The sequence below is a fragment of the Callorhinus ursinus genome, unplaced genomic scaffold (assembly GCF_003265705.2).
Source record: "Callorhinus ursinus isolate GAN/ISIS: 27379988/994484 unplaced genomic scaffold, GSC_fseal_2.0 scaffold18, whole genome shotgun sequence".
Lineage (NCBI taxonomy): Eukaryota > Metazoa > Chordata > Mammalia > Carnivora > Otariidae > Callorhinus > Callorhinus ursinus.
Genome location: NW_027397080.1, coordinates 4,981,865 through 4,997,196, shown reverse-complemented (window position 1 = coordinate 4,997,196; position 15,332 = coordinate 4,981,865). Strand labels below are relative to the sequence as shown.

The following is a 15,332-nucleotide window of genomic DNA, read 5'->3' as shown; positions in this document are numbered from 1 at the left end:
GTAACAGAAATAGTGTTATTCAGTGAACTTTGGTAATTTGTGTTATTCATGAAAATTATCCATTTCAACTAACTTGTTAAATTTAAAGGCATAAATTTGTTCATAATAATCCTTCATTATCCTTTTAATATTTGTACAATCAATAGTGAGGTTACCCCTTCCAATTCTGACATTAGTAATCTCTGTTTTCTCTCTTTTATTATTGATTAATCTGGCTAGAGGTTTATCATTTCTATTGATATTTGCAAAGAATCAGCTTTTGGCTTCAATGATTTTCTCTATTATTTTTCTGTTTCTTCTATTATTGGTTTATGCGCTGACCTTTATTATTTCCTTTCCTCTGTGTACTTTGGGGTTAACTTGCTCTTTTTCTCCCCCTCATTATCTAAAATGGAAGTTGAGGTGACTAAATAAAACTCTTCTTCTTTTTAGTATCAGTGTTTAGTGCTCTAAGTTCCTTGTAAAGACGGCTTTAGCAGCAATCCACAATTCTGAAATTTTCATTTCCATTTAGTTGAAAATATTTTCTAATGTCCCTTTTTATTTCTCCATACCCAATGGGTATTTAGAAATATATTACTTTGTTTCCAAATATTTGGAGGTATTATTTTCCACATAACTTTTTGCTATTTTTAATTCAATGTAACCTGAGAACAAACTTTATATTACTTATGTCCTTTTAAGTTTATCAAAACTTACTTTATGGTCCAGAATATGGTCGAAGGTGGTAAATATTCTGTGTGCACTTGAAAAGAATGTACATTCTGCTGTTGCTGGGGGTGTTCTATACCTGTCAGTTAGGTCCAGCTGGTTGACAGTGTTGCTAATGGCTACTATTCATTTGCTGATTTCCTACTATGTGTTCTTTAATCATAGAGGGGAGTATTAGAACTCCATCTATAAATAAATTTAGATTTATTCATTTCTCCTTACTTTTCTTTTTTTTTTTAATTTTTTTTTTAAAGATTTTATTTTATTTGTTTGAGAGAGAGAATGAGCATGAGAGGGGGGAGGGTCAGAGGGAGAAGCAGACTCCCTGCTGAGCAGGGAGCCTGATGCGGGACTCGATCCTGGGACTCCAGGATCATGACCTGAGCCGAAGGCAGTTGCTTAACCAACTGAGCCACCCAGGCGCCCTCTCCTTACTTTTCTATCATTTTTTTGCTTCATGTAAAAATGTCTGACCCTTTTTCATGATGAAATTACCTTTTTTTATCTCTGGTAGTATTCTCTACTCTGAAATATACTTTGATATTAACCTAGTCATTTTAGTTTTATTGTGGTTAATGTCAGCAAGGTATATCATTTTCTATCCTTTTACTTTTAACTTGTTTGTGTCTTTATATTTAAAGTATAATTTATTACAAGCAGTATAAAATTGGATCTTGTTTTTTTATTCAATGTGACAATCTCAACCTTTTAACTAGGGCATTTAGACCATTTATAATTAATTTGATTACTGATATGGTTGGATTTAAGTCTACCATCTGCTATTTATTTTCTATTATTTTAGTGGTTGCTCTGCTGTTCATAGTAAACATGTTTAACTTATCAGTCTATCTTCAAGTAATATTATCCTACTTCATTATAAGAATATACTATTCTTATAAGAATATATTATTCTTATACATTACACCTCATGTATAAGAATCTTACAAGAATATATTTAAGATTTCTCCTCTCCTGGGCATTTATGTTATACATTTTACTTATACATCTCTTATCACCTCTACAATACGATTATTATTGTTTACATTATTATCTTTTGTAGAGATTTAAATAATAAGGAAAAACATCTTATGTATTTGCCCTTATAATTACAATTACCAGGGACTTTCATTCCTTTTTATAGATCCGTAATTCCACCTGGTATTGTTTTTGGAAGATCTTTTTAGTGGGTATAGAATTCTAGGTTGACAGTTTTTGCTTTTGTTACTTTCAACATGTTGCTCAACTTTCTTGTTTGCATTGTTTCTGACAAGTAAATATAAGGTAACTAAATATATGAAAATATAATGTTAACTAAGCTAGTTAACCTTTATGTAAAGTGTCTTTTTTCTCTGGCTGCTTTTAAGATGTTCTCTATTGATAACTTTGAGCCTTTATGATATGCGTTAATGTAGTTTTCTTCTTGTCTCTTATCTGGGGGCGGGGCGGATTCACAGAGCTTCTTCAATCTGTGGATTTACAGTTTTCCTCAATTTTGGAAATTTTTTAGCCATTATATCTTCAAATATTTTTTCCGTCCCTCATCTCTTCTCCTTTGGGCACTCTAATTACATGGTCTGTGAAGTTATCCTTTGACTTACTGATGTTCTTTTTCATCTTTTTAAAGATTCTTTTCTCTCTTCTGTTTCATTTTGGATAGTTTCTACTGCTATGTCTTCAGGTTTACTGATCTCTTCTGCCATTAATCCCATCCAGTGTATTTTTCATTTTGCACATAGTAGTTCAGTATGAGTCTTTTCATCATCTTTCATGTCTCTGCTTAACTTTCAAACACATAGAATACAATTAAAATACATGTTTTAATGTTTTTGTCTGTTATTCTAAGATCTATATAAGTTCTGAATCTGTTTCAATTGGTTGATTATTCCGCTCATGACTGATGATGTTTTCCTGCCTCTTTACATGCTTGGTAATCTTTGATAGACATTTGTCTTTTACCTGTTGGTTGCTGGTTATTTTTGCATTCCTTCTTGTGCTGTGTTCTTAGATGCCCTTAAGTTACCTGAAAACAGTTTGATCACTTTGAGTCTTGCTTTTATGATTTGTTAGGCAGGTCCAGAGCCTCATTCTAAGGCTAATTATTTCCCACTGCTGAGTAGGATCTTCCCAAGTTTTCCACTGTATGCCACATGAATGATGAGATTTTCCAGTCTAGCTGGTGGAATCAGGCATTATTCTCAGCCCTGTGGGAGTGTGAGGCTCTGATCCTTCCAATCCTGTCAGATGGCTTTTCTCTGGACTTTGGGTAGTTTCCTCAACTGCATACATGAAACATCACTTTGCTGAAGACTTGAAGAGGGCTTTCTGCAGATCTCTGTGGTTTCTTTCTTTCTTTCTCTCTTTCCTTCCTCCCTTCCTTTCTTCTCTTTTCTCTTAGGCACTCTGTCCTCTAAATTCTAGCCACCTTGGTTTCCCCTCTCAGCTCCATCTCTTCAAATTAGGGAGCCACTGGCTCACCCTGGGCTCCTCTTCCATGGGCCATGGTCTCAAAACTCTCTTAAGGCAGTAAGCTGGAAATCATAAGGGGCTCAACTTATTGTTTTTCATCTCTCAGAGATCACTGTGCTTGGCTGCCTGATCTTCAGTAACTTGAAAACTACTGTTTAATATACTGTCTTTTATTATTATTATTTTGGGTGGGAGTATGAATTCAGTCCCTCTTATTTCAAATAAGAAGTCCTGGAGTGTATTTTTATTTAGAACACAGACAAATTTTAAAGTGAAATGTTGACAATTTGAGGAAATAAACACTTTAATAAAGGAAGGTATAAATAACTTCCTGATGTTTAAGCTCTATTTAACGGCAGTACACTTCTTTGTTTACCAGCCTTATCATGTGCTGATATAGTCAACATTATCTGTGCATTGTGTGGGACACTTAATCCTATATGGGAAGCTCGGGGCAACCTCTAATAAAGTCCTAACATACTCTCCAGTGGAACTTGGTGCCAGTATTCTTATGGAAAGGCAGGACTGTGGCCGGGGTGTTGCATAAAGAGAAATGAATACCGCTCCCCTTTCAAGCACTATGTACGGACTACAACTCTGTTTCCTATCTGTCTGAATTAAAGCTATCATAAACATTGGGTATTGTTCCCAGTAACAAAATATAGCCTCAAAGAGGTTAAGAAAGGAAAAGGTGTTACTTGGGATGAAGTTGGAGAGACTGACTGCTGCCAAAATTCATGAATTTTGAGCCTTGAGCTGTATTCTTCCCACAGAAGTTTATTCTGGGGCCTTCAGGTGAGAAGTCCAAGGGCTTGTTTTGCTTGTCTCAGGACCAGAACAAACCTACTTGCCTCCCACCTACTAAAGATGTTGAGAATCAATTACCTGCTTGAAGCAATGGACAGGCGCTGGGACTGAACATGTTTCTTTTAGGTATTTGTCCCAGGTAAAATGACCTGTAAAGGAAATAGAAATCTCTATCACAGTCAACTTCCTAAAAAGTGCTTTTAGAATGTAATCTACACTAAACATTAGCCCTTTTCTGGACTCATTCTGAGTGTAAGAAAAAAGTTATTTTTCCCTATTGGGCTCAAAAGAGTATTTATTAGGGGTAGAAATCTAGGTGACCTGAGTGGATCATTTTGGATCAATGTTTTAAAATCATGGTCTGAAGATGACCTTTACATGGTTTTCATGTTAGTCCCTAAAGTGATCCAAAATGCCAGAGCAAGATATACCAATATCTCACAGAAGTGTCCAGGAAGCTTTGGACAGCAGAACAGAAGATGTAGAGAGTGGGTGAGGAGAATCCTTCTGAACACCCTGACTCCTGAAGAGATCCCTTAATACCATCAAATGATAACTTTTAACACCCAATATGGTTGGATCCCGCCATCTCAGCTCAGAAAGAATGAAGGAGAGACACAGGGTAATATGGTTTGATGGCAGGAAAAACTGGAATGAGTGAGATTATACTTGAATCCTTGCTCTCTCTCACCCACCCCTAACCCACTCCTATTCCTGTCACAGCTGCGTTGCTCTGAGGTGCAAAATGACAAAGATCTGGTAATTTACAGAAAAGTAGGTTCTCAGTAGCATTTCTGATGGGAGTAACTAAGAATAAGTTAGGGAGTCTACAGGATCTTTTAGCCTTAAGTGGCCTTTGGAGCCTCTCAAAGTTTGAGGAACACTGTGCTAGAGAAGCAGTCTTTAAGGTGATGCTGCCGGGGTCAGGGAAAACATTTTAAGGAACAAGCTGTTAAATATACATATCTTACTAAATCACAAAAGATGACTAAGTTCTTTATTAAAGGTTAAATCAATTACCAATCTCTCCCTAATACCCACCTAGAGGTGACCCCATGATGGTGCAGGGAAGATCCCAGAGACTCTCACAAGCTAAAACACTGTAGCAAACCAGCATTTCTTGAAGTTTCCTCTGCAGTGGAGCAGCACAGGGCCGCTTTGGACCATGTAAAAAGCACTAGATGCTGGGAATAAAAATGATTCACTGAATGATGAAATCTAAATCACTTCAAAGATGATGCCAAGACTTTATACTCTACTGACTTTATAGCTTCTGTTTTAAAACTGCTCCCTTTCCCACCACCCTTAAGCAAGCCAAATAGATTTGGCCAGAAATCACAGTCAGTTCTGAACCACTTCATGAACTGACCCTTGATTAACTATCTTGAATACAGAGTCCATAGGGTAAATGAGATGGATATTTCCTGGAATCAAGACTTAAGGAGCTTATCAGAATGTAATAAAGAGTTTGCTCTTAGCTGAGACATCCCTAAAACAAGGAATGAATACATTTCATCACTATTTGCTGTTAGAAAAAGAAAACATTACAAATTACTATTCCATTCTTACAAATAAAGGATTAAGTCAAATATTAAGTCTGGGATTTGAGTGAACTGCAACTCTTGAAAGTCCAGCATCTATGACAGCACTGTCCACTAAAACTTCTGTAATTATAGAAATGTTTTGTGTCTCTATTGTCCAGTAAGGCAGCCACTGACCACATGTAACTACTGAACACTTGAAATGTATGAGTGAGGGATTTAAATTTAAGTTTAAATTAATTTGATTTAATTTAAATTCCTACATCTGGGTAACAGCTACTGTGTCAGACAGCACAGGTCTAGAGGGTTTGGTCAGTCCTGGGTAATTAGTTGCTTGTAGTAGCTTGAGCTTTGACCACAAGCACCCAAGAGACTTTGGTTTTAAAAATTATGGCAGCATCAGGGGTTCCAAAATAATTAGGAATTAATTACAGTTCTCTATGACACATCAATTATGGTAATCAATCCCTGTTATAAAGGCAAGAAATCTCATATCTTTCTCCATTTAGAGAACACCCTATTACCAACTGAATGAAAAGGAATCTTTGTTAAAAGCAGTTCACCCACTGTGATTGAACCATATCTAGATTAGTATTTTTCTTAAATTTTACTGCTTAGACTTCCTAAGGCTTAGTCTCTTAATTTCAGGTAAATTGCAGATAAATTAATTTTTATTGACTCAATAAGAATGTCTGAGCACCTGCTGTAATGCCCATAATGGAACCAACATCATGTCTACTACATCTCCAACTACACACACAAATAGGACAGGCAGCAAGGTATAGATCAGGGAGGGGTTGGCAAACTTTCTGTAAAGGACCAGACAGTAAAAATTTTACCCTTTGTGGGCCACACAGTCTCTGTCACAAATACTCAACTGTGCACTGTAGCCTGAAAACGGCCACAGACAATATGTATATGAATGAATGTGGCTATGTTCCACTAAAACTCCATTTTTATAAATAAACAATAGGCAGTGGGCTGGATTTGCCAACCCCTGGCATTTATCATTGATTCCCAAATGTTACTTATCATCAGAATCTCCTGAATAATTTTTCTCATTTCTTTAGAGTTTTGGGCCCCAGCTTCAGAGGTTCTCATTCAGTAGGTTTGAATGTGGTCTGAAAAATCTGTATTTTCAAAGGTTCCCTAAGTACTTCTGATTCACATCTGTGTCTAGAAATTACCAGTGTAGTTAAAAAAATGTAATGTTGAGAGTCAGAAGATGCTGGATAAAGTCTTTTCTTTTTTTTTTTAAGATTTTATTTATTTACAAGTGAGAGAGAGAGAACATAAGCAGGGAGGAGGGGCAGAGGGAGAGGGAAAAGCAGACCCCCACCCCCCCCCGCCCCCGCTGAGCAGGGAGCCCAAAGCAGAGCTCTGGGGTCATGACCTGAGCTGAAGGCAGACGCTTAGCCAACTGAGCCACCAGGTACCCCTGAAGTCTTGTTCCTATAACTATCTTGGATAAGTTATTTAATCCTTCCACGCATCAGTTTACTCATCAGAAGGATGGAGATAATATCTATCATACAAAATTGTACACACACTCACTCATTCATTCAATAAATATTTATTAAACTCCTTCCAAGTACAAAAGCACTGGGTTAAATGTAAGAGGAACAAGATAGACATGGCTCCTAAATTCATGAAGCTTGCAGTTTAGAAATGAGCAGCAATGTTAAATAAATCATAACACAAATAATCTGGTACAATTATGACCAATTTAAGTTAATGAGGTAGTACGGGTTGCCTTGAGAAGGCAGAATGGGAAAATCTAATCTGTTACTGGGGTCAAGGATTACCGTGAAGATTAATATTATTAACTCATATAAGTATAATGTTTTATAATTTACAGAGTGATTTCAATTATTCATTCAACTGATGTTTGAATATTCCTCTATGTGCCAGCCAGTATTCTCATTGCTGGGATAAGACAGGAGGTCCCTGCCCTCATGGAGTTTACATTCTGGTGCATGATGAGGCACAATTAACATATAACCAAATAAATAAAGTAGTAATTGATAAATATTTGAAGGAAATAAAATAATGTGATAGACAGAGGCTGGGAACTATCTTAGATGGTGAAGTTACAGACAGATGCTCTACAGAGGAAACACGGGAGCTGAGATTTTACAGATAAGAAAAAGCCAGTCATTTCATTTATATTACTGAATAATGCTTATGAAAGTATTTTATAAACTCTAATGCACACCACTTGATAGTTATACTTATTATTAGGAAGTAAGATCTCTGCCCTGAAGAGACTTGTACACTACATACAAAATACCTTTAAAAAATTAAAATTCCCAAAAGTGTAAAGCACAAGGATCCACCAAGTCAAATGCATGAATCGCTTTCTCTAATACTCGTTCATTCAACAAATACTTATTGCACACCTACCATGTACCAACCCTAGTTTGAGGCACTGGTGATATAAAGCAAAGAATAAAATAGCCAAAGTCTCTGTTCACATGGAGCTTACTTTCTAAGGGGGAATAAAAACAATAAATAAACAAATAAATATATGTCAGTTGGTTTAGAGGGCAACAGAAACACTTTTTATTTGGCCTTTTTCAAATAAAGAAGAAAGAAAGTGGTAAGAGGGACAGAGTGCCCATGGTACGTGTGTGCTGTTTTAGGCAGATGGTCAAGAAAAGCATCTTGATGGGGTGATACAAAAGTTGAGACCTGAAGCTCCCTCCAGCCTTTGCTTGAGTACTTCCAATGCTGAAAAACTCCTTATTCAGTTGTTATTCAATAGTACAAATGGACAGACTTTACCCTTCATAGTCGGCCAAAGTCTGTCTTCTTCTAACTTCTCCCCATCAGTCCTGGGCATAATATGTACAATCTCGCTTTCTAAGTATGTCCCAAATCCCTCAAATGCTGCTAAATTTGACCTAGTTACATGAGGCACCTTCACTCGTGTGGGCTACTATTTGGCCACATTTCTCTACAAGAACGCTACCCCATTCCACCTTAAGTGCGGAACCCAAATTCCTAAAAGAAATAAAGATAGTCATGGTTTTTAGATCAGAAATTCTACTCCAAGATTACTGTCTGAAAACTGTTCCATCGTTTATATGTGCCATAACTTACATTAGTTAACAAAAGTATTTGTTAAATACTCTCGACGGTTGTTTAAGTTGTTTTCTAATTTTTGATAAGTATTTTTGTACACACATCTTTTAACGCTTTTAAGATTATCACTTTAGGGTAAATTCTTAAGGGGGGATTAACATATTTTATATTTTGATACAATATAATTCCTACCAGTAGTGCATAAGAATATGTTTCTTATATTTTCTTGCTAAAACTGCTTTAACAATCTCTATACTTGTGTTAAATCTTACCAGAGAAAAAAACAAAATACTCTTACACTTTTTTATGCAATTCTTTGATTACTAATAAAGTTGAAGATCTTTTTAGGCTTACCAGTCTGTTTGTATTTTATTTTTATCATTTTTCAATGAGGTAATTCTTTTGTTTTCTCAGATTCTAAGAGTTCCATGTAGATTAAAGGTATTAGTCCTCTGCCTGTCATGTATGTTGCAGACATTTGTCTCAGTTTGCTAGGATTTGCCCTTCAGTTTCTCAGTCTTGTTCTTTATGACTTCTGCCTTTCACATCATGCTTTCTTCACTTCAATATTCTAAGAAATATTAACCCATGTTTTCTTCTAGGATTTCTCAGGTTTCATTTTTTTTACATTTAAATGTTTGATCTATTTTGAATTTATCTTGTGAGACAGATAAGGCAAAGATGTTGCTTTCCTTTTCACCTTTATTCAATAACTGTGCTCACCACCATTTATTGAATAAATTACCTTCTCCCCATTGACTTGAAATGTCACCTTGATCACATATTAATTTATTACATATATTTAGACCTATCTTTGGACTCTGTGTTCTGTTTCTCTCATCAGTCTATTCCAGCACGAGCAGCACTTTATTTCATGTAATTTCAAAACCAACCTAAACAGAGCAAGTACTCTTCATAAGGGATACCCTCAACCATGTTTTCTTGGCACTTTCAAATAAGTTATGGCATATCTAGGGCTAATAAAACCCAGTTATTTTAAAATGTCCAAAGCTTAAGTTTATGAGATACACTGTGTGGTTCATTCTCAAAACAGTGTCCATAGGCCTTTTAGATCAGTAACTTGATAATTTTTAATGAATCAAGTAAAGATAAAACACCAAGCCAAAAAAAAAAAAAAAAGATCTGACTCTCCCTGTTTCTCAGAACAAATCCCACCATTTCCCAGCTCCTGTGACATCCTGTTCACACCTTTATTTTCATACTCTTCACATCCTATCATCATCATTATTTAAGCTCATCACAGATAGCAGCTATCTTTATTATTATTTTTTTAATCTTCACTGTTTAACACAGTGCCTGAAACTTAACACAGGCTCCATAAAAGTATAGTAAATGAAAAGTGAGTGAAAAGAAGAAGCAAGCATGCAACAGTGCTTCTCTTTGTTGGAGTAGTGAAATCACACCTGGGATATTAAATTTAATTCTGGGAGCTATACTTTGAGAGGGACAAAACAAACCAAAGTCTAAATGGTGACCTAAGTGGTGAAGGGACACAAAACCACATCACCTGAGGAGCAGCTGAAAGAACAATGAACATTCAGCATGAAGAAGAAAGCAAAGTCTTGGAGCCATTTTTCCATCCATCCATCCAACAAATATATTTATGTTGTGTATCAAAGCATTGTGCCAGGTGCTAGAGATACAACTGTGATCAAAATATTGTTCTTGCCCTCAAAGAGCTTCAGTTAGGGCCAGAAACTAAACAACGAACTATAATAAAGTATGATAAGTGCTATGCTTGGCTACAGAGGGTGCGCTATAGGAGGACTTGTGGAAGGATTCCCAGAGGAAGTAACCTCTACACTTCTAAGTTAAAGTGTAAAACGATAAGCAGGAAGTCAGCCATTATTCATTTATTTATTTATTTGAGAGAGAGAGAAAGAGAACGAGCAGGGGGAGGGGCAGAGGGAGAAAGAGAAGCCAACTCCCCGCTGAGCAAGGAGCCTGCTGTGGGACTCAATCCCAGGACCCTGTCATCATGACCTGAGCCGAAGGCAGACGCTTAACCAACTGAGCCACCCAGGTGCCCTGAAAGAAAATTCTTTTAACAATCTTTTTTTTTTTTTTCCCCAGACTGAAAGAAAAGCATGTATAAAGGCCCAGAAGTGAGAAAAGGAACTTTTCTAAAAACTGAATATTTTGGTACGGCTAATGGGTAGAGTTTTAAAAAAATAGCAGTTTAGAAAAGAGGTTTTAGATCACAGTGGGGTCCAGGTATCAGAGAACCTCCTACACCACATTAATGAGAAGAGGGAGCACTGAAGGCTCTGGGGGAGGAGGCATTCCGTCTGCAGTGTGAAGGATGGATTAGAGGGGCACAGGCTGGAGGCAGGAAGACTAGTTAGGAAGCTATTCTAATAATCTAGGTCCGAGATGATGGTGCTGCAGCTAGGAAGGTAAGAGCAGCAGTGAGAAGGCAGTCCCTAGCACTACTTTCTAATAACTAGAGGCCGGTGAGTGAAAAACTGGCTCAACTATCCTATATTGCCCTAAAAGTTGTAAGGGTGACAGACAGAACTTACAAAGAAACAGATTTTGGCCCAATAAATATCTGTCTCAATATGAAGCGAGTTCCTGGGGAGGCTGTAAGTCCCCAACAACTTTGAGGAGTTCAGGGCGTCTGGGTGGCTCAGTTGTTAAGCATCTGCCCCTGGTCATGATCCCGGGGTCCTGGGGTCGAGCCCCACATTGGGCTCCCTGCTCTGCGGGAAGCCTGCTTCTCCCTCTCCCACTCCCCCTGCTTGTGTTCCCTCTCTCGCTATGTCTCTCTCTGTCAAATAAAAAAAGAAAATCTTAAAAAAAAAAAACAAAACTTTGAGGAGTTCAAGACAAGGCATTTTATGAGATACTCAAAATGTCGACTTTTGAAATGCTGAGCCAAGTTGGATTATTTTAAGGCCTCTTCCAAACTCTGAGATTCTAGAAATCTACTGAATTTCATTTCAATTTGATACTTGGGGTTGCTCTCTATGCTTGATGGGCAAAATAAAATATGCAGGATTAACTCCTCGGAGGCTGTGCCTGGCTTTGCTTGTGCTATGTTAGCACAGCCTTTACTCCTTGCACAAGGAAAAATATACTTTCAAATCTTAACATCACTTTATGTACTTTCTGCTAAATTGAGAATACTTTTTACAATCCCTCTCAACAAAGTAGATTGCAGCGTCCCTCGTCACTGAACCGTATATACTAGCAACAAAACCCAAACCAGCAGCAGCTCTCACTGAGCACCATCCATTTGCCTAAACCATGCTACACAGTGTTCACTATCTCCCAAGCTCATTATAACCTGAAAAGTAGGTTTTAGTCCAAGTTTAAAGATGAAGAAATAGGCTCAGAAAGGTTAAGTAATTTTCCCGAAGTCACAAAACTGCTAAGTGGTGAAAAGGAATTTGAACCAAGGCCTATCTGATTCCTGCGTCCATGCTTTTCCTGTCATATAGCAGTGCCTTAGAAAGCTTGAGGCAAGTTTTAAGTCATTAAAAAGTGACTCTCATTTATTGTTTATCAAGTTCTAGGCCCTTTACCTGCATTATTTCATTTCATTCATTTCTTCATCTCACATTCATAGAATGCTTCACTTCAATGAATCTTCCAAGATTTGACTTAGAGTAATGGCTGAGGATAGTCCCTCAATAGAATGAAAATAACAATCCTCCAAAGCTGAAAAGTATTTGAGTGGTTTTAAGATGCTTTCACATCCAGGCGGAGCAAGATGGCGGAGGAGTAGGAGACCTGGATTTCGTCTGGTCTCAGGAATTCAGCTGAATAGGGATCAAACCATTCTGAACACCTACGAACTCAACAGGAGATCGAAGAGGAGAGTAGCACCAACTCTCTGAACAGAGAAGCGACCACTTACTGGAAGGTAGGATGTGCAGAGAAGTGAATCCGAGGCGATATTCGGGAGGATAGACGGCGGGGGAGGGGGCCTTCATCGGCCGCTTTTGGCAAGGGATAGAACCGCGAAGCACAAAATTCGAATTTTTAGAAGTCGGCTCCGCAGAGGGACGTCGCTCCAGTGGCTAAGCGGGAGGTGGAAACCTCGCGGGGCAGTGTGGTCTCAGGACCCTCGGGGTCACAGAAAGACCGGGGGTGCCTGAGTGAGGCAGAGCTCCCAGGGATCGGAGCAGGGAAGCCGGCTGCAGAGACGGAGCCAAGGCGCGGGCTCTCAGCTCGGGGTTGCCATAGACTATGATCCGCGGCCCAGTCGGGCCACTGCTCCTTCAGCAGGGACCCAACAAGCGGCAGAGCTGGGGAGACTCCCCTTCCTGGGGAGGAGTGGCGCGGGAGCGCACCGCAGGAATCTGCTGGGTTTGGAGACGCCACACGGGGTCGGGTGCCAGAGATAGAAACGATCGGTCACAGGCCAGGTGAGCACAGAGTGCAGCCGGAGACCGGGGACACAGGAGTGACTGGCTGCTTTTCTCTGGGGGCGCACTGAGGAGCAGAGCCCCAGGTTCTTGCCTCCTCTGGGGCGGAGATTGGGAGGCCGCCATTTTCACCCTGGTCCTCCAAAGCCCTACGGAAAGCTTGCAGGGAACAAAAGCTCCTGAGAGCAAACCCGAGCAGCTTGCTTAGCCCGGACCGACAAGGGCGGGGCAATTCCAACTCCGGCAAAGACATTTGGGAACCACGGCAAGAGGCCCCTCCCCCAGAAGATCAGCACGAACAGCCAGCAAGCCAAGACCAAGTTTACCGATCAAGGAGAACGGGAGAACTCCAGCGCTAGGGGAATACCGCACATAGAATTCGTGGCTTTTTTTTTACCATGATTCATTAGTTTTTCAAAGTTAATTTTTTTAACTGTTTTTTTTAATTTCTCTTTTTCCCTTTTTCAACCAACATCTTATCAATCCCTTTTCTTAAAAAAATATTTTTTATTTTTCATTTTTAGAGTCATATTTTATCCCTTCATAGTAGTTACCCTTATTTTTGGCATATATATATATAAGTTGTTCTCTCTTTTAAAATTCTGAGATACAGTTTCTTCTAACAGATCAAAATATACCCTAAATCACTACTGTATGGTTTTGTTCTAGTCTCCTGCCTGATCACATTCTCTCCCTTTTTTAAATCTTCTTTCTTTTTTCAAACAACTTCTTATTGTATCAATTCCTTTTAGAATTTTCATCTTTACAGTCATATTCCATCCCTTCATTGTATCAACCCTTATTTTGTACATATATGTCTTTCTTCCTTTAAAATTTTAGAAGGCACTTTTTTCTAACAGACCAAAATACGCTCAAAATTTAGTGTGTGGCACTGATCTATGCACTAGCCTGATCATATCTGATCATATTCGGGTTTTTTTGTATTGTTCTGTTTTTGTTTTTAATCTTTTTCTTTTTGTTTTTTTTTCTTTCTTTTCTCTTTCTTTTTTCTTTCTTTCCCATTCTTTTCCCCTGGTTTCAGGTCTTTTCTGATTTGTATAGAGTATATTTGCTGGGGACGTTGTTAACCTGTTAGCATTTTGTTCTCTCATTCATCTATTCTCCTCTGGACAAAATGACAAGACAAAAAAAATCACCTCAGCAAAAAGAACAAGAGATAGTACCGTCAGCGAGGGACCTACTCAATATGGACATTAGTACGATGTCGGACCTAGAGTTTAGAATCATGACTTTAAAGATACTAGCTGGGCTTGAAAAAAGTGTGGAAGTTATTAGAGAAACCTTTTCTGGAGAAATAAAAGAACTAAAATCTAACCAAGTCGAAATCAAAAAGGCTATTAATGAGGTGCAATAAAAAATGGGGGCACTAACTGCTAGGATAAATGAGGCAGAAGAGAGAATCAGCGATATAGAAGACCAAATGATGGAAAATAAAGAGGCTGAGAAAAAGAGAGAGAAACAACTACAGGATCACGAGGGCAGAATTCGAGAGATAAGCAATACGATAAGACGAAACAACATTAGAATAATTGGGATCCCAGAAGAAGAAGAAAGAGAGAGAGGGGCAGAAGGTATACTGGAGCAAATAATAGCAGAGAACTTCCCTAATGTGAGGAAGGAAACAGGCATCAAAATCCAGGAGGCACAGAGAACCCCTCTCATAATCAATAAAAATAGGTCAACACCCCGACATCTAAGAGTAAAACTTACGAGTCTCAGAGACAAAGAGAAAATCCTGAAAGCAGCTCGGGAAAAGAGATATGTAACCTACAATGGTAGAAACATTAGATTGGCAACAGACCTATCCACAGAGACCTGGCAGGCCAGAAAGGACTGGCAAGATATCTTCAGAGCACTAAACGAGAAAAATATGCAGCCAAGAATACTATATCCAGCTAGGCTATCATTGAAAATAGAAGGAGAGATAAAAAGCTTCCAGGACAAACAAAACTAAAGGAATTTGCAAACACGAAACTAGCCCTACAAGAAATATTAAAAGGGGTCTTCTAAGCAAAGAGAGAGACTAAAAGCAACATAGACCAGAAAGGAACAGAGACAACATACAGTAACTGTCACCTTACAGGCAATACAATGGCACTAAATTCATACCTTTCAGTAGTTACCCTGAATGTAAACGGGCATATCAGACTGGATTAAAAAACAAGACCCATCAATATGCTGTCTGCAAGAGACTCATTTTAGACCCAAAGACAGACCCAGATTGAAAGTGAGGGGGTGGAAAACCATTTACCATGCTAATGGACACCAAAAGAAAGCTGGGGTGGCAATCCTTATATCAGACAAATTA

The 15,332-nt window shown here is 38.4% G+C and overlaps 1 protein-coding gene across 3 annotated transcripts in view; it reads right to left on the bottom strand.

The window, feature by feature from the left end:
* The window catches only part of SCMH1 (Scm polycomb group protein homolog 1), a 118,658-nt gene extending 106,150 nt beyond the window's left edge, over nt 1–12,508 (bottom strand). For 2 of the 3 annotated variants that reach the window (XM_025856567.2, XM_073902805.1), the window contains exons 1-2: nt 5,026–5,168; nt 4,063–4,133 (exon numbers count right to left, since the gene is read on the bottom strand). In XM_025856567.2, the coding sequence (XP_025712352.1) occupies nt 4,063–4,133; nt 5,026–5,101 (147 nt within the window). In that variant the 5' untranslated portion in view covers nt 5,102–5,168. Of the gene's footprint in view, nt 1–4,062; nt 4,134–5,025; nt 5,169–12,492 lie in introns of those variants that run through there. The other variant, XM_073902803.1, reaches the window with a different exon arrangement.
* Nucleotides 12,509–15,332: the final 2,824 nt, after the last annotated feature.